The sequence below is a fragment of the Lytechinus variegatus genome, chromosome 16 (assembly GCF_018143015.1).
Source record: "Lytechinus variegatus isolate NC3 chromosome 16, Lvar_3.0, whole genome shotgun sequence".
NCBI classification, from domain to species: Eukaryota; Metazoa; Echinodermata; class Echinoidea; order Temnopleuroida; family Toxopneustidae; genus Lytechinus; species Lytechinus variegatus.
Genome location: NC_054755.1, coordinates 14283580 through 14303825, shown reverse-complemented (window position 1 = coordinate 14303825; position 20246 = coordinate 14283580). Strand labels below are relative to the sequence as shown.

General features: G+C 35.1%; 1 protein-coding gene across 3 annotated transcripts in view; it reads right to left on the bottom strand.

Annotated features, from left to right (window-relative positions):
* LOC121429423 (conserved oligomeric Golgi complex subunit 7-like) overlaps window positions 1-17448 on the bottom strand; it is a 47487-nt gene extending 30039 nt beyond the window's left edge. Inside the window, exons 1-9 of one of the 3 annotated variants that reach the window (XM_041626408.1) lie at window positions 17356-17448; window positions 14568-14612; window positions 14181-14321; window positions 13156-13245; window positions 11021-11089; window positions 8591-8626; window positions 7657-7777; window positions 7098-7180; window positions 4526-4636 (exon numbers count right to left, since the gene is read on the bottom strand). In XM_041626408.1, the coding sequence (XP_041482342.1) occupies window positions 4526-4636; window positions 7098-7180; window positions 7657-7777; window positions 8591-8626; window positions 11021-11089; window positions 13156-13245; window positions 14181-14321; window positions 14568-14591 (675 nt within the window). In that variant the 5' untranslated portion in view covers window positions 14592-14612; window positions 17356-17448. Of the gene's footprint in view, window positions 1-4525; window positions 4637-7097; window positions 7181-7656; window positions 7778-8590; window positions 8627-10058; window positions 10097-11020; window positions 11090-13155; window positions 13246-14180; window positions 14322-14567; window positions 14613-17355 lie in introns of those variants that run through there. The other 2 variants (XM_041626409.1, XM_041626410.1) reach the window with 2 other exon arrangements.
* Window positions 17449-20246: the final 2798 nt, after the last annotated feature.

The window sequence follows — 20246 nt, the reverse complement described above, 5'->3', positions numbered from 1 at the left end:
GACCTACAAATGTTGGTTATTTGATTTGACATAGACATTCCATAATCTAACATGACACCTAGGTTACGACACGTCTGGGACACATTAATGATACATCCCGAAAAAGAGACGGATGACAACTTGACCTTACTAAGTTGAGCCCTTGAACCAAATAGAAGGAACTCAGTTTTGGAGGGATTCAGTTTCAATGAATGACTATCCAGCCAGGAGTGAATGTCAGCTAAACAATTCTCAAGAAGGGCAATTGCATTTGTTGCATCAGCCTGGTTGGGTTTGAAGGAGAGATAGAGTTGGATGTCATCGGCATAGATATGATAATGGATATTATGACGTTGTAAGATATGTCCCAAACTAATCAAGTAAATCGAAAACAAAGTGGGTCCGCCCACAGAACCCTGCGGTACACCGTGAGAGAGAGGCATACTACTAGATGTGCAGTCATTAATACAGACAATCTGCGAGTGACAGGAAAGATATGACTGAAACCATTTGTATGCCTGACCCCTAACACCAAATGAACTGAGTGTATTAAGAAGAACAGTATGATTGACAGTATCGAAAGCGGAAGACAAGTCGAGTAAGAACATGGCTGAGATATTTCCTTTGTCCATACCCTGAAGAATAGAGTTGGACACATTGACCAAGAGAGTTTCCACACTATGGTTGGGACGATATGCAGATTGAAAGGGATCAAATAAATTGTTGTCAGAAAAATAATCAGAAAGTCTAGAAAAAACAACCCTTTCAAGAATTTTGAATAAGAATGGCAGATTAGATACAGGACGGTAATTTTGCAGTACCTCTGGATCAAGAGAACTTTTCTTCAGTAGTGGAGTGATATAGGCAACCTTCAAACAAGTAGGAACTTCAGCCTGATCAATACTTAAATTAACTATCTGAGAAATAATGGGAGCAAATGTAGTGCAACATTCTTTTAACAAAATGGTAGGAATCGGGTCTAACTGGCATGATTTAGGTGGTATTTTCCTAAGAATTGATTGAATCTCATCTGGATTGGTAGGATGCAGAGTCTCAAGTAAGGTCGCAGTGAACGGTTGAGGACAGGACTCATCTGGGTGAAGAGTGTCGCAGATAGTCCGAACTTTCGCTTGGAAGAACTGGATGAACGTCTCAGCCATAACATGACTATCAGTGTGACGCGGTAGAGGGGTAGACTTCTTTCGATTCAAAAGACGGTTAGCAAGAGAGAAGAGCTTGCGTGAGTCGCTACCACAGTCGTCAACGAGACCAACATAATGTGAGCGTTTCGCCTTCATCAGCATGGAGTTTACCAAGTTCTTCTGAGCACACCATAGTTCTCTGTCGATGTGTAGCTTACCGTTGGATCGCCATTTACGTTCAAGTCTCCTGCGTTTCCTCTTAGCTGCGGAGATATCAGGATTGAACCAAGGACAGTCATTACGGTTCTTGATGGTTCTCGTCTTGGCCGGTGCATGAGAATCCAGGAGTGTGCTGAGCTGAAGATTGTACAATTGCACAGCATTGCATACACTGTCCGTATCAGAGGCTGTAATGGTGCAGCTGGCAACATCATTGGCAAACGCTTCTCTATTTATTGCCTTGATGTTGCGACAGGTAAACGTGGAGTCAGTTCGAAGAGGCCTTTTATGACGAAGCCGGCAGGTGATGGCAGAGTGGTCTGAAATACCAGGAATAACCTTCAGACCAGAGCAAAGCAGATTATCAGAGTTCCTCACGATGACTGCATCAAGTGTATGACCTTTGTCGTGGGTAGGAGAGGTGACAATTTGAGATACACCATGACTACTAAGGAGATCTTTGAACTTCTGTGTGTTCGGTGAGGACAGACTGTCCAGGTGGATGTTCAGATCGCCTGTGATGAAAATAGGAGATGGCTTGAGGAGAGTCATATCAAGAAGCTCAGAAAATTCGTCGAGAAAGGCAGAAAAAGATTGATTGCCAGGTGGTCGATATAAAACCATGATGTCCAAGCATGATGAACTGTTAGAAATGGTCCCGTGCATTGATTCAAAAGTGTCATGTTCTTGTGGTGGATTCAAAACCACATTGAGATCGTTCTTGTACAGGAAACCGACACCACCTCCGCGCTTGGAGACTCTAGGACGATGGAGAAAGGTGTAACCACTAGGTCGAAGATCTTCAATGACAGCATCGTCAGAGGTTGTTAGCCAAGTTTCACAGATACATGTAAAATCAAAATGGTGATCTAAGACAAAGTCATGGAAAATAGAGGATTTGTTGCGAATCGAACGAACATTAAGAATACCTAATCTAATATAGCTACCTACATGGGCATGGTTACTACGCCTACCACGATGTGTCTTCCGCTTTCTTTTAATTCCAAGAGATACAATCCGATTCCAGGCAGTTTGGTTGGCATCAAACCAACTCTTAAAAAGAGCATTATTCCTTGTGTTAAATGAATGAAGTGTTTGAGAATCATATTTGTAGTGTGAAGTAATGGAACTAGTAATGTGTTTTTGAGACAGGTTAGATTGATCACTATTAGGACCTGGATTCGGATTGATATCACCAGATATCAGCAACAAAGTCTGAAATGTAGATTCGGAGTTTGCATAATATTGTACAGGGGCTCCAACATACTTCCCCTTTAAAACACAAGGTTGAGAGGAGTGCATAAAGCTGAAATCCAGTGCACATTCATGATGCTGGAGCTGACAACAGCACAATAGGATTAAACAAAGTCCAAGAGGCATCATTGTGTACAAGATTATTATTACAGTACTGTTAACAAGCTAACAATAGACCTACTGCACAAATTCTCAAAGTAACAAAGGTGCATTCAACAAAGGTGACTAAACAGCAACTTATCTGGCAATGTACACGGAGAGTAGAGTAAAATGGCTGTACAGTGAACAGAGTGGTCAAGATCCAAAAATCAAATGAGTAATTACAACGAAATACAAGCTTACCAGCCACTCAAATTAGTCTACCTGCTTCCTAACATAGTAACAAAACACTTGATATAATCAATACAACATGGAAATACACAAAAATAGCAACAATGAGCAGAAAAGTAAGAGTAATGTGGAAGGGCCACCAGCAGGCGCACACAACCAACAAAAAAAAAAAAAAAAAAAAAAAAAAAAAAAAAAGGAGCGCGATTTTTTGTTCTCCTAATGTTTTTTTAGGAGCGCGGTAGGAGCACCGGCCAGATCGCGCTCCTCAAAAATGAAGGCCTGAGGGGGGGGGAGGTAATTTGACCACCCCTTCCAATGTTCGTCTCTGATTGTACAATTGCTGGCAAAATTTGCAGGTCCGTAGATGTATGTAAACTACAATAAAATTTTCAATTTTGCTATATTTTTAATTAATCAATTATGTAAATAAGCGTATGAAATTTGCCCTCAATGTGTTATTTTGTGCATTTTTGTTTGCCTTTAATTCACCTTACATGTTAGCCAGGAGAAAAAAATGTTAACTTTGGGCGAATATATACCTTTTTTCCATTTCTAACAAATACCTACAAAAAATGTCAAAACATAATACATTTCCTTTGTATGTTATTTTTTTCTAAAATTCATGTCGTTCTTTTAAAACTTTATTTTTATCATTATCTTGATGAATTGTTTGTGATGATCATAAATACCTAGAAGCATATAATAGATCTATTCAAACTGGCAAAAGTAAAAGAAGATCTTGCGTAGTGAAGAAATTCATCGAGGGTTCATTTAAATAAACCAGTGTTAACATTAAAAATGTAATTCCAGGGGAGATTAATAGAATACAAAGGAGGCGCGATAGCTCAGTAAGGAGGCGCGATAGCTCAGTTGGTAGAGCGGGGGATTCGTATTTCGGTGACCCGGGTTCGATTCCCACTAGGTGCGCTAGTGCCCTTTGGTAAGGCATTAATCCTCAGTACCAGGTCCTTCGGAGAGGACCTTAAGCCGTCGGTCCTCTGGTTGCTTGCTTACAAGCATTCATGCTTTCTTAGCAATCAGGTAAAAAATCACCACCAATCTACAGAGAATAGGCTTGACTTAAGATCAAGATTCACTGAAGTTGCTTTAAAGGCGCTGTCACACCTTGGCGTTTTAGACAGCGTATGCCCGACGTACGTCGAATACCTTACGTTAAATTTTGATACGTCGGGCATACACTGTCTAAAACGCCAAGGTGTGACACCACCTTAAGCTTCAATGGTCTAATAACATGGCCATCAAAAAAAAAATTCTGCATTTAGGTTAAATTTCAATACCTACTTTACATTTTGAGAAAACAGGAAGAGGAAGGGTTGCTTTTTTATTCATATTTCAGATAGAAGCTCTGAAGGCACACAAACAAAACTCTTTTTCATCAATGTAATAAAATTTTGAACTTATATTCCTTCAGATAATTGCTTGCTGGCATGCAATATTGATAGCATTATATATTCATATATTTTTTACATAACCTATATCTATATATACATTTAGAATATGCAACAGTTTTGTATGTATTAATCTAAATGGTTCTAACAGCTGCATATAATCAGCCCTACCCCTGACCCTTATTGTATTACCTCTCTATGCCATGTTGTAAGCAATGTTTCATAGAATGTTGGCAACCATTCTGCAAGAACCTTTTCTCTATTTGTTTCTTGTAGCTGCTGCCACTGTAGTAATAAAGAACTCTATTGAATAGATAAAGAGAGATAATAATAATACTAATAACAATATTCATTCACATGATTTTTTAAAGTAACATTTAAAGAATGAGAATAGAAAGACTTGTGCTTCCACTTTCAGGCCAGAATCAGCATAATAATACAAGTTTGGTTCAAAACATGGTTATGTCCGTTCTAACTCATTTTAACAATGTTTCAAAATAGTGCTGCAGCCGAACCGAAGTTCGCCGAACTTGGCACTTCCGAACCGGACCGGACCGAACGCAAACGCCTGGTTCGGAAGTTCGGTTTAAAAAAAAAAAAATGTTAATATGCAATGCGTAAGTGCGATGACTACATAGATTTAAGTAAAAAATTTTTAAAAAATATTGGTTAGTGATTGTGCACGAAGAGAATTCCACTCAATATATTTTTAAAATCCACTATGATAGCTCCCATCTCGTCTTTGATTGAACTGTTATCAACTTAAGAATATTTCATTAACATAAATATATTTTATCTTGATAAAATGAGGGGACATTTTGAAGCTAAACTCGGTATAAAAGTGTGGTGTAATTACGTATTGCCGTACTCGAGCGTGATCGTAATCGGACCTAATCATCTTGTATTTAATGAAGAAAAAGAACCAGACATAAATTCATTCCTCGTAAATGACAAAGTATGACAGTTTCGGTCTCGTGTTTGATTAATTTTTTATCATTTTCAATTTTTTTTATAAACATGAATATATTTTTTTCCTTATAAAATGTGGGGACATTTTAAGCTTAACTCAGCTAAAAAGTGTAGTTGAATTACGTATTGCTGTAATCGGACGTACATTCAATTGTTTTGTATTTAAAAAAGAAAAAGACAAGACATAAATTAATTCCTTGTGACTGACAAAGTAATGGTAAATGGTATATATTCCACCTTCTGAAATTTCCATATTAATATAAAAGATAAATAAATAAGAGATGTAGGAATGAGGGTGAAAAAAACAAAAAAGATAAAAATTCAAACAAAATCAACGCATGTTCCCTGATCGATGTTCCAGAAATGGTTGGTAAGGCAAGTTGAAACAGGAAGTCCAAACAACCTGCTCTCGGTTGCTATTATACAAGTAAAATTCTCATTCTGAATTTGAAATGTTTTCCGTTGTCAATATTTTCTTAAGTGTTTTAATCTGGTCAATTACTGAAAATGAAATGATAAATTATCAGTTTCGTCTTAGTTCTGACGATCAATGCCGAATGATTTCACAACACTAAAATACACAGTACAGTCCCATGTACTCATTTTCGTGTTGGAAATATGTTTGAAGTCACGTAACGTCGATCTTTCTGGACCAAGAATGGACTGATATTTTATCTTTTTAAAGTAATTCATTGACCAGATTTTACAACTTTTCAGAAAATAGGGACTTTATAAAACACTCATATTCTTTGGAATGTGGATTTTACCGGTATAATAACAATTGAGTGGAGGTTGTTTGTCTACTGTTTTCACATTCCCGATCAACACTTTCCAATTTGAGAAGCTGCGTTGGCAATGACATCGTAATCAATCATGATCATAGCTACATGAAATAATCATGAAAAGAAATATTCTGATCTTTGCAATTCTGTTTCTGTCCCGATTCTCTCGTTATCAATATTTTTTTCTTTTAATTTTTTTTAAATTTTCATTTTAAAAATGAAAGTAGAAATGACTGTTATTATTTATTTAAATATTGAGACAAAAGAAAGTTCAACAATTTTCATAACTATTCTTTTTAGAAACAAAATTTATTATAAATATATGACAGATCATCCTAGAGATAACTTTTTTGTGAGTCGGTGATCTTTATTTTTTATATGTTAAATTTAATTTGGCATTTATTGCCGAACCCTGAACCGAACCAAAGTTCGGTAAAAAATTGCTGAACCCTACCGAACCGAACCTGAACATGCCGCCTGACTTGCAGCACTATTTCAAAATGACAATAATAAAAATTATAAACAAATTAATAAGATCCAAGATCTGTCCAAAATCATAATTCCTAGGAAGTACATAACAAGGCCACAATCATAATCACATTCAAATGTCATTCGGTACATTTCCTGAGTAAATAAAAATCCATGCACAATTACAGTCGCAAGCAAGTTCAGAGAGAGATAGATTGATAATTCTTAATATAATAATTCCTTACCTGTGATAATATGTCTGTATCTATTACACTTACTATTAGTATTCATTATTTTCATTATTACTATTATCATCATCATTATCATCATCATCACTTTCATCATCATTACTATCATCATTATCATTATTTATCATTGTATTTGGCGGTGCCTGGGTATGGAAAAGGTTAATTTAATGACTGGTCTACAGACCTTCCTCGCCTCAACTGACCAGATGCAACACAAATTGAATTAAGATGACAAAAAATTTAGAAAGAAAACTCGTTATTATAAATAATAATAACAATACATTTGAATGGACCTACCTTATGGCATTTGTAATAATAATTCCTGAGCTGTGGCAGTCTCTCCATGTCTTTGAATATTTTCACATATTTCTGTGTAGCCTCTGGCAAAGAAATATAGGATATAGTTAGAAGAAGTCTTTTGGGGCCTCAATATATAATCAAAACATAATCGATATCTTCCTAAATGTTCAATAAGAAATGTTAATTGTCCTTACTTCTTTCATCATTTTCTTTTGCTATAGTGGACCATTTGGTCAGTTTGAAAGGGGGAAAAATACATAGATTATATTTTCTTATTTCAGCAAACAAAGAAAAAGATGAGTGAGTTTTATCCCATTTTTTTATAGTTTAATTCAAACAAATATGGATGGGTATCCACCCCCTAAAAGTTTCTAGTGGAATATGTTCACAAGACAAAGAGCAGACACCACGGTGTTTCTTGATCGTTTTCTTTTATAATCTTGGGTAACTTTTGAGACCAAATTTAAGGTGCCTGTGCATGTGATTTCAGAGTAACACAACATTTCATTACTGCATGCCAGACCCAAAATTGTGAGAAGAGTATTTTGCAGCTCACCGAGTGAATGTGAATTGAAGGCACTGACAAGTTGAGGACTGAGAAGAGCTTCTAAACGATTCTTTAAAACTTCCAGACTCTGACATCTCTCATCATAATCACCACAATGAGCCAACATACTCTGCACAAAACATACCGGTTACAAATTTATTTAACAGCATTTTTTCATATAAGGATATCAAGTTTACTATATAAGAAATTTTGAGAAAATCAGACAAATAATGAGAAAGTTATAAGCATTTGAATATTGCTATCACTATTTGCTATAAAGATCCTCCCATTGGCAATGTGACAAAATAAAATTATGTGTGATGCCACATGTGAACAGCTTTCCCTTTGATAGACTATAAAATACCCCCAAAATGTCTCTTTTTGCGCTTTCTCATGGTGATTAAAGCTTTTCATCCGTAATATATTCTTTGAATATCTTCATGATCTACTGATAGATTCAATAAAAGAGGCATTTTAAGTGAAATATATACAAAAGCAATGGAAAAGTTGTTCCCATGTGACATCACACATCTTTGTCACATTGGAGGATCTAGCTGGATCAAGCTATCTTGTTCCAAAGGTTTCATTTTTTTTAAATAAGGCTCCCATAATATATGATCATAAGACTGATCTATCAAAACAAGAAACTTTGTGTAACTGAGCCTATCATGAGAAGTTTAGATCTTCTCAACAATTCACAAAAACTTCCAAACTCTGACATCTCTTATCAAAGTCACCACACTGAACTTACAAACATGTATACACGTCATTAATCAACTTTCAAACATTGTAGCAACAATTTTCATTTTAATGTTATTTTCTGATCACGATAGTTTTCATTTTTTTTCTCACCACAAATGTAACTTGGTACAAAAACTAGTCTGATCGGCATCATATGACATGTAAAACAACTGAACATGAATGATTGGCATTCTCTTCTTACCAGACTATGCTGCATTGCAAGTAATTTGTTTGCTATCTGTAGATATATGAAAAAAGCAAAATAAAATACAGTTTACAACACTGATAAAGTCATTCACCCAGAGCAAAAAGAAAAGTACCTAAAGAAAACAAAACAGTTCATGGTGAATAGAAAAGTTTGAAATGAGACTCATCTTACAATAAAATATTTCAGAAAAAAAAGCATTCTAACAAGTATGCGAATAAAAAATTCACTAATAATCACTCCAAAGAATGCAAAGAAAAGCCACAATATTCTGAAACAGGCAAATTGAAATGAATTCAAATTTGATAGAATAGTATATATCCATTAAACTAATACAAATGACTAGCACTACCTGCCTACTATCATCATGTATGCTACTACAAATAGAGTGAGAGCAAAGGAAAAATAAGGCAAGCAACATTGGCATTTTGACCCTGTCAACTGCTCTTACCTTTCCTATGCCCCCCTCACACTCTCCATATGGTAATATCTTTAAATAACCTGTTGTTTTGAGACCTTATCCAGCCAATTAGATCTCTGGAATTAATGTTACCGGTATTCCAAAGTTTTAGAAATCTTGTAGTACATTGGTGGGAAAAGTAAGATCTTGACCCGATTATAAGGTGCCATGTATCAAGAGTGAGATTGTGGGAAAGTACAGAATTTCAGCTTCATGGTGATATAGAAAGTATTGTACAAATTGCAAGAGAAAACAAGAGGAAGAAAATTTTTTAGGAACATCATTTTTCTGCCTGAAATTCACTTATCAAAAAAAGTGACAAAAAAATGACCAATAAAAAAAAAGAAACACTTTTGCTTGAGGATACAAAGTACTGCTATTATTACCCTGGATTTAGTTGTGCTGACATATAGGTGCTGAACCATTTGAAAGAAACCACCCTGTTTTATGACTTTATCTATGTGATTAAATGTAGCATTTGGTACCATGATAGTGTAATAAAGGATTCAACTGAGACATTTAAAGACCAGAACATTTTGTGAGATTATTCCAGACTTTTATTGACTATATTGAGACAAAAAAACATTGCATAGTCTAATACAATACAATCATAACACAAACAAGAAATTCACTGACCTTAACCTGTCGGGACACTTTATAAAATTAAGACTAATCAATTAACAAGTGGAATAATAATAATAATCTGCTTTTATATAGCACTTAATACATCGGAACGATATCTCTAAAAGTGCTTTACAGATATATTATTACCCCCGTCATTGGATCCTGGCATGCCCGCATACAATGTTTGCACTTTCTCCACTCCCTCGGGAGCATTAAAAAAAAAAACAGTTCAAAAATGCAAATTTTGCTAGGCATACTACATACATGTAGGCTTTCGCATCCTGCCGGTTACCCATTTAACACCTGGGTGGAGAGTGGAAAATTGTGGATTGATGCCTTGCCAAAGAACACTAGGCCATGGAGGGATTCAAATGTACGAACCTCTAAAATGCAAGGCGAGAGTCACAAACGCTACACCATGATGCCTCTGGCAGTCTCGCCTGCATAACACAATTCAATATACCAGCAGTGCTGACTTTGAAAATGACTATTTAATAATTCATTCAATAATTCATATGATAATAAAATACTAAATGTATGTTCATTCAGCCAAAATGACATTTGACCTTGATCATGAGACCCAAGAATTGTGAAAGATGATCAATGATCATATTTGATTTACTTTTATGTCCACATTTCATGAAATAGATCCATAAATTTGATGGCAATTCAGCAATCCCCCAACATAGACAAGTTCATTGACCTCGGTCATATGATCTGAATCTCACATAGAATGTTCCCTGATATTTGATTCTCCTTACATGTATGTCCAAGTTTCATGAACTAGTTCCAAATACTAATAAAAGTTATGATGACATCCAAAAACTTAACCTTGGTTAAGATTTCATCATTGATTTCCCTGATATACTACACTACATATCGGAGGCATCCGAGAATGAATCCAGAATATATAATCTCAGTTCATTGAACCTGGATGACCTATGACCTTGGTCATGTACCTAACACTCACAAAGGATGCTCAGTAATACTTAATTAATCTTAAGTCCAAGTTTCATGAACGTGATCCATAAAGCTTCAAAATTATGATGGCAATTCAACAAACACCCCCACCATGGCAAAAGTTCATACCCCTAAATACATGCAACCTTTGACATTGGTCGTGTGACCCAAATATCAGCCAGGATATTCAGTACTACTTGATTACTATTATGTCAAAGTTTCATGAAATAGGTCCACAAACCTTTTCAGTTATGATGACATTTCAAAATCTTAACCTTTGGTTAAATACGATTTCAATGTTGACGGTGCCGCCGCCATCATCAGAAAACAGGCGCCTATTATATTCTCGCAAGACAAAGAAAAAATAAAATAAGATTGCATACCAGCTGAACATCCTGACTAGCAAACACCTCATCTACATCAGCCATCAAGGTGGTCCAGTTATCAGCTTCCTGTTAAATCAATTGAATTCAATAAAATCAATCAATTCAACTCATATCACACTTCCTTTATTAAGGAGATTAAAACATAGCACTGTTTGCAGATTAAAGCACATGAACATATGAGCAACCCACTTCCCTACCAATCCAGTGGCATAAAAAATTTGAATCAAATAAACACGAAACTCATTGTAAAAATCAGGCACAATAACCTGACTAAAGTTTTATGACACCTCCGAACCTGTCACAACTTTTTTCGTAATGATGTAGTGACATCATGTAGGAAGACTATGACATGCAAAGTGTCTTGAAATTTGAATCTTACATAATCAATTGTAGAATTTGAAATTCCATTGCAGAACGAGTGGAATAGATCATTCAATATTGTAATGCGCATGAACTACTAGTGTATAAAAAAACTGTTGGTAAAATGCCATAAAAACATTTGTATTGAAATATTAAAATAATTGAATCAATAAAGATTCTGCCATCGGTCATCCATAATTTGACTTGTATTCTTTCTTTTCAGACCCTTATCAACATTCAAACATAGTACATAGAATTTGTCAAATCATGTGTTGGTATCAAAAGATTTAAATAGTTTGTTAGACCATGTCTTGATATTTGGAATCATTTGAATCATGAAATAAATCATTCAAATTTTCATTTTCTCAGCAACAGAATGCATCCATCGTTATTTTCATTAGATGTAAATTATCCTGATTCATCACAATAATTGCAGTTTTATCACAATTCTGCTTTTTGAAAATTAGGCCTATGCTAGTTTGTGACTGAGGCTCTGTCACTTTCTGCTGATAGTATTGATATCAAGGGATTTTAGTTAGGAAGCCTTTTGTGAAACAGTTTTAAGTTTGGAACTCCCTGGTTGGTAGATAAAGATATGACTAACTTGCCCTAGTGTTGAATAACATTAAAGAAGATTTAGCCCCCCACTTCCCCCCCCCAAAAAAAAAAAAGTTAAAAAACCACTTTCATTTGACAGAAATAAGATTCAAACATACAGTGTATGTGACAATGTCACAAGGTAAACTTTGTCAAGAAGTTTGCATGAGACTCACTAACAGCAACTAACATATTGGATTATACTCAACTTATTAATAAAGGGTTAATGAAATACCTACATGTATCACTAGATACTGCAAGAACCATTCATAAATTTGAATAGTTTAGCAAAAACAAAAGTTTTGGCAACTTTTCCCTCCAATGTATAGCAGGAAGTCTGCTTCTTTTACTTTTTAATCCTCTACATTGGGGGAATACAACAGCCACTGTCAAATCCTGCATGCTATAAAGATGATCAACACAATTTTGTTAACCTGTTGACTACATGAATTCTATAATCCCCATAGACTTTGTATAGGAACACAGGTCCAGCAGTCTACCGGGTAAGGTTCTTAAACTGTTCATTGGATGTGATGAGGTCTTGGTGGGTTACATTAAAGGTCAAATCAACCCCATCAAAAATTTGATTTGAATTAATAGAACAAAACCAGACAAGAATAATGCTGGAATTTTCATCAAAATTGGATGTAAAATAAGAAAGTTATGACATTTCAAAGTTTCGCTTATTTTCAGAAAAGATAGTTCTATGCACAATTTAGTAATATACAAATGACAGAATAGATGATGTCCCTCACTCACTATTTCTTTTGTGTTTTGTTGTTTGAATTATGCAATATTTCAATGGTTAAAGATTTGACAATAAGGACAAACTTGACTGAACCATAAAATGTTAAACAATGGTAATTCCACATGTTCAGGGCGACATAAAACTTTGTTTCACAGGACAATGAGGAGAAAATTAAAATATTTCATCTTTCATATAATGAAATACAAAAGAAATAGTGAGTGATGTCATCAGTCCCCTCATTTGCATATTGACCAGGATATGTGCATACAACTATTTCATGAAATTAAGCAAAACTTTAAAACATCATAACTTTCTTATTTTATATCCGATTTTGATGAAATCCTCATGGTTGTGCTTCATGAACTTTTCTCTTTTTATTCAATTCATCTTTTTGTTGGGGTGGACTTTAAATGGTTGGGATACTTGCCTGGAGAGCATCAGATGCTGCCTTCATCCGAGATTTAATGGTATCAATTTCTAACAGCATCTTCATAGACTCTGATGTATCCTCCTCAACCTATAAAGGAGAAAGTTATATTTACATACATTTTGCCATTTATATAGCACCTTTAACAAGCTTGTATAATAATAAGCATTAATTTATATAGCGCAGCTTTTATATGGATATATTCAGCTGCGCTCGTTCAGAGCTCTTTTTACTTATTTTGGTCTACATAGCATATTTTCTTAACTAAAGAGATATGTTTTTAATTTTGATTTGAAGAGAGCCAAGGATGGAGAGCTTCTTATATCAATTGGCAGGCTATTTCATAGTTTGGGGGCAGCAAGTGCAAATGCACGATCACCAAGTGTGACTTTTGTTTTGTGAAATGGTATCTGAAACAATAATTTATCTGCGGTACTTCGCAGGCTTCAACTGTGTGATTGGGTTTAAGTTTTAGTAATTCTGTAATGTAATGTGGAGCTTGATCCCACACTTGTATCCCGCTATTATCATAGCAGCTTTCTGACATTCCCCAGTAATTTTTGTATGATAAAATATAACAATGGATATGAAAACCAGCTTGCAGGTTTCTTGCATGAAAGACAAGACTAACTTTTGTCAAGGTCTCTAATGAATAATGAGATTGTTGGATTGGAGAAAACAATAAAACACATAATTTAAAAAAAAAAAAAAAAAAAAGATTGAAATGTAGTGAAGTGTTAGGTCATCTATCGACATGCAAACAAACAAAGCAATTATCATTCATTCATTTTGGAATTGTAACTAGTGAATTTCATTAGAAAAGGAGACACAATCATATTTTACAGCTTTTGAAATGATACAAGCTGCACAATTTTGAATTCTAAATGAGAGGAAGACAATCAGTGTATATATGGTCTGTAAGATATAAAAGGGGAAGAAACATAAAAAGGGGGAGACAGATTGATGGATATACACATGAAGATTAAATTGGGGAGACTAGTGGATGGACAGATTGACAGATGTACCTTTTTGATGTCTTCCTTGACTAGTTGCATCTGATCCTTAAGAAAGCCAGCTTCTTGTCTCACAGCCTCAACATCTCGTAGAACACGAGGGAGGTTCTGTAAAGCTTGTTGACTCGTCTCTTCCAAAGAGTTATTTACTTCCTAACAGTGAAGGTATAAAAACACATTGTTCATAATTGTTACTATCAGATCTTCTAACCAAAAGACTATGAACCAAATGATTCCTCTCCTTCACTCTCTTCCTCCACTGTCTGCAGTCATCATCATCACCCTTCTCATCCCTCTCTCCTCATCCTCCTCCACATCATGCTATTATCAACATTACTATTATTATCATTAATTTTTATATTAAACAACCAATTATGGTATATTCTTTTCATAGCTTACCTGGATAAAGAGCTGCAACTTCATAACCAGTGTTGCTGCATGGGCCTAGAAAGATAAGCAGATAGAAAAGGATTAAGTCATTTTCATTATTTGAAGAGGTTGTAATTTATTTTTAATATATAAATTATTTACCACATGATGATGAAGATTTGTGTCTCAATGATGAATGCAGTGGGAATCGAGATTCAGGGTTCTTACAGAGTTTTAACACCTATCATCAATTGATTGATGAGTAACTTTTAATAGTGTGTGCTAGGATCTTGGGAATGATCTCACATCCTCCTCCAGGAAGATAGCCTGAATGTCTTTGATGGTATCAAATAATACATTTCTAAGGTGCCAAATCCACTCAATTCTAAATGTTCGAGGAGAGAGAGAGAGATAGGGGGACACTATGAAATTATACATATGAAGAATTATACAAATATGTCTCTAGTTTTACTCTCTGCTTCCAGATATTAGATGAGGATGGAGAGCAAATGGGGGGGGAATATCTGTCCAAAATCCAAATGATCACAGACGAGTGGCAGCAAGAGCAAGGAAAAAACAAAAACATTAGAGAGCAGCTTGTGCAAAGCTTATTCTTCTTTGGGTATACTGCCCAAAGCTACGCAGATTACTGAATTCTGACTGATGTATGGAGACAAACGTTCATTACACAATCACAAAAATTGGCCTGATTGATGTTAAGCTTTTGCTTGCTGAGCTTCATCAAACCTTTGTTGTAGCTGGTGCAGCATGATGTAGGTCTGACGAAGATTGCAGCCTAGCAAGAGAAAACTTAGCAAAAATCAGGTAAATTTTTGTGAAATCTTGTGTAATGAAAAAAGTTGTTATCATGCAGAACTATTTACCTCTATTAGACAGGCTTAGCTCCCAACACCCTGGTTTACAATACAATTCCATATGAGCTTGTTAGCAGCAGTGTGATTTCTACCTAATATTTTTAAGCGTAGTATCCTGTGTTAGCCCAAAAATACAAAGATGTAAACCATAAACCAGGCTAAAGACACAGATGAAATTAATCTACATTAAGTTTTCACTTTGAAAACATCCTGGGAATTGAAAAATACACAACATGGGGATCATTTTTTCCACATACATATTCTTGGGTTTGGGTCTTATCTATTAAATGAATGTATCAAAAATTTTGACAGATTGTTACACTTGAGTAAGCATTGTCCATTTCTGTAAAACTTGCAGAAATGCTCATTTTCACACTGTGTCAAGTGTGAAAAATAAACTAACAATGCTGTACATTTCTCATATTTTTCTCTTGCATTCTTAGTCAAAGAAAATGAAACAGATACACTAATATTTTTTCACAGCTTTGCCTTTGCTACACAAATTAATATCTTAACCCCAGGAAAAATCAACCTTAACCTTTTTCAATGCTAGCAGTAGCTGAATTCAAAGGACATTCATCATGAAACAAATCAACATAAGTTTATTTCAGACATCCCACATAATGTTTTTTTTCTATTTATTTTTGTCATTCAAAGAGGTTCATATTTTATAGTTCATTTAATATATATTTCTCAACAATTTTGCCCTGGCATGAATAGGAATAACAGAAGAAAATCAAACTTTTAGCCACTTCATGCAAATCACTAGCTACATGTAAACCAGATATCATCACAATGGTGTAGTTGTATGTGGATGGGGGGCATTGTTGCTTTAGAGAGTATTTTGGACAAGGAAACAAGTTTAAAAAGCAAAAAGGTATCTTCAAATCAATTTTCTGGGCTATAGTCCACAAGCTCTTTAAGACTATAATAAACTTTTATCCATACAACTATTTCCAAGATCTGTGTTAAGGGCAGTTCCACGGTTACGAGTGACATTCAGAAACAACTTTTTTGCATTCAAACAAAGATATCACCCATATTTGAATAGTTATTTGCAAAGAAATGGTACCTGACAGTATTTGATGAAACCCACTTTTCAAAATAATAAAATTCATTATTTTGATCCACTGAATTAATGAGATATGAATATTCATAATCATGGTTATGGAGTGACGCAAAATGGACATTCATATTTGAGGAGAAAACATATTGCTCAAACTCCGTGAATTTTGAATTGCTATCATAATTTTGATTTATTGATTGGATTCTATGTTAAAAAATTGAATTATTTCATTAATTACAACTTAAAAATGTAAACCCATTCCCGGTTACAGAGTAACAGTAACGGAGTGACATGAGAAATATCCACTCATAAAACAACATAAATATATTTTAAAATTTTTGTTTGATATGATGTCAAATGATGTCCTTCAAATTATCCAAAAGAAAATTTCACAAAACAAGCAATAGTTTTCTGTTAAATTGAAATTAAGTAAAAAATAATTTATGTAGTCGCATGTATAGAATTTCTTGTATGGTTCGGATTCTCCTATAAGGAGACGCGCAAGAAGATTTTTTTTGGCTAATTATGCTCCCCTTTTGTACTTATGAAATTCCATCTGAGTTTTGATAGAAAAATTTGATCCAGATTTGAAATAGAGCCAATATAAATTTTTGGAAAATGTCCACTTTTGCTTGGAATTGCCCATAAATCATCTTTGACCAATTTGTTAAAGAAGTGGTGCTCACTCAAGCGGAAAGATTTGCTAACTGTCATGCTGCCATTTGCTAAATGGGGTTTATAACAATACATAGATGTGGAAAAAGCTTCAGGATATTACAAATATCTCATTTTATAGGATAATTTCAAAATGTAAATTTTTTTAATGTGACCTGTATATTGTAGTTGATAATGTTGGCCATAGATTACATGTACTTACATCTTTTTGTTCTGGAGAATCCTTCTGTGTCCTAAAGGCAGCATTAACCCAGTCCTTTACATCAAAGTTGGTATCCAAAAACTTGGAGAAGTCCTAGAAAGAAGAAAATCAACATGTGCTTGAGTGAAGAGCAGGTACAAACAAATCAATTTTCCTCTGGCTCTTTCTTTACGAACCAAATTCAAATCAACTTTAACGAAGTCAACCTGTCCGAAACATTGAGTCTCTCTACTACTCATCATCTCTACTCGCCGACTCAAGCTGTTCTCACTCAACATTCCTTCTGGTTTACAGTCCTTTTCAGGATTATTTTCAAGAAAGAATACTCTACTCTCAAATCTCCACTTTCTCGCCTATCCACTTCTTCTCTTCTTCTATCCACTGTTTCTATAACACTCCACATGGTGTACCGTAAACCACATCAGCAATTTAACGAAGTGTTCTTGAATATTCGATTTCATTACTTACCGAATTTTGATAAGATCCGATGTTTACGAGAAGGCGATTTCAAGCAAAAGAAAAATCAATACCTGAATATTAGGTCCTTCCATCCCACTATAGTAAGTATTATTTATTATCAATATTTGTAGGTATGTGCAAATACGGCGCATCGCAAGGGCTGGTTTTGGCTGCACGGTTTTCGCGCGGGTTTCACTGCAACAGAGCTACCAAGTCTCACGCATTATGCGTGAGACTCAAGCAGTTTGGACTCTTGTTTATCCCCTCAAATCTCTGTCTCACGCAACTATCACAGCCTATCTCTATAGACATTGCACACAATGTCTGTGATCTCACTCAGATTCAAAGAAAATCTCACGCATAGCTGGTCTTTGAACTTGACATCTCTGCTGCAAGTGGGCATCGCCTCTGTCTGGGCGGCTCCTCGAAAATGGGGTTTAATGCGCATGCGCACATAGTTCATGCAATCTCGTGCCTTTTTACAGAGATTTGAAGATGTGCACTTTCTGTACATATAAGTTTCAATATGGATACTCGCCTGTAAAGTGTGGATATCGGAGCTTGAATGTTCATCAAATTTTTGGATGCGCAAATGTTGAAATTTTTTTTGGTAAGTAGTAGTACGTTCCAATTATGTGTACGGTATGTATTACTTTAAAATATATTCATATTGAAAAGAAAAGCAAAAATATAAGATTCTATTGACTTGCAATCCAGATATAAGAGATGCGAGCTCCCTGGGTTACCCCTGTCACAGCCGGTCTCTCGGCAGTCGTGCTGCCCCGATGCGGTTGGCTGGGTGATGGGAGCGGTCGATAGCGTCCATGCAGGATTGTACTACATCTTGAATTGTCTACTCTATACCGTAGATTATTATTCTGATATTGATTTTAATACATACATTTTGTCATAAAAACATTCTTTCCTCCCAAGGTTATAGAGTCAAGATGGTTGATTGTTCAGTCATGTTTCATCATTTGGAAACTGGATTCTTTTTGGAAGTGTAATATCAAAGTTGACTTTTTAAATTAAAATGAAAAATCTGGTTTCTTTTTTTTTCTTCTGTAGAAAAAACTATATTTTCAAACTTTTCAATCACATTTCATTATTTTGAGACTGGATTTGCTTTTGAAAGGGGAATATCATAAATCTTGACTTTTTAATTAAAATGCCAAAATTATGTTTTGTTTTTTTCCTATTTATCTATTTTAAAAATATTTTTTTTGATAAATTTTTGTATTTTTTCTGTTTTTTTGGTCATGTTTCATTATTTGGAGACTGGATTTTCTTTTGAAGGGAGAATATCTTAAATGTTGATATTTTGTTGTAATATTTTTTTCACTCTTGTAAGAAAATACATGAAAACTCAGAGGAAAGAATATTTCATTTCCAGATGGGTCTAAGTCCTGTATTTATGTTTTTTATATTAATTTTAATATTTTTTTATTTACTTTTCTTTTTTTTCATTAGGGGTGCAGGTCCGGGTTGTGCTTTAAACTGGAAAATGGAGGTAGGATCGGTACAAGTTTTTTGTGTCACTTTTGTTTCTCTTGTGTTTAGTGTTTGTTTGGAGCTTTGATGTCTGGTTGGTTGTTCTTTAGAGCTTTGTTTTCTTTTTTCCTGGTCTATTTTTGGGGTTCTGTTTTGAAAGGGTTAGACCACTCTTTTCCTTTTCTTTTGACTTCAACTAATAATTTGAATTCATTTATTATTCTTAAAAAAGAGCTCAAACAGGGCCTTTGTAATACAATGTATGTATACAAATCTAAGAAACACATTGAAAATGATAGAATACTGGTATACTAAAGCTTAATTTTTATCCTTCTTGATACTTTAAATAAACTGCATACAATGCTTTACCTTACCTTCTACCCGAGATTCTGGAAGAGTGCTGTGGATCCCAGCAGTCAGGCTTCCAGTTCTGTGCCATTTTCATCCATCTCAATGATTGATGTGGTGTCTGCTCAGTGTTGTTTTGGCTCAGATCTCTAAAGGGGTCTGCTACTCATATGGTGAGCAGAACTGCTGGTCTGCCCACACCTTGTCCAGTCTTGTCTTGAAGTTATTCAGTCTGAGCTGAAACTACTTCTCCAGGGAGTGAGTTCCAGTCATTTATGACCCGCTGGCTGAATGAATCTTGCCTCAGTTTGGTCAAGCATCTGGGTTTAAAAGCCTTCAGACTGTGACCTCTTGTATTGCCTGCTGAAAGTTCAAAGAAGGCATCACTTGGGATGCGTTCAAATCCATGAACAATGTTGCACACTTGGATCGTGTCTCCACGACGTCTGCGGTACTGAAGGGATGGGAGGTTGAGTTCCTTCAGTCTCTCTGTGTATGAGTTATTCCTAATAGCATAGATCATTTTGGTTGCTCTCTATTGAACTTTCTTTATACCTTTATACCGCATCTACTGGAAAAATACAGTTGTTCCT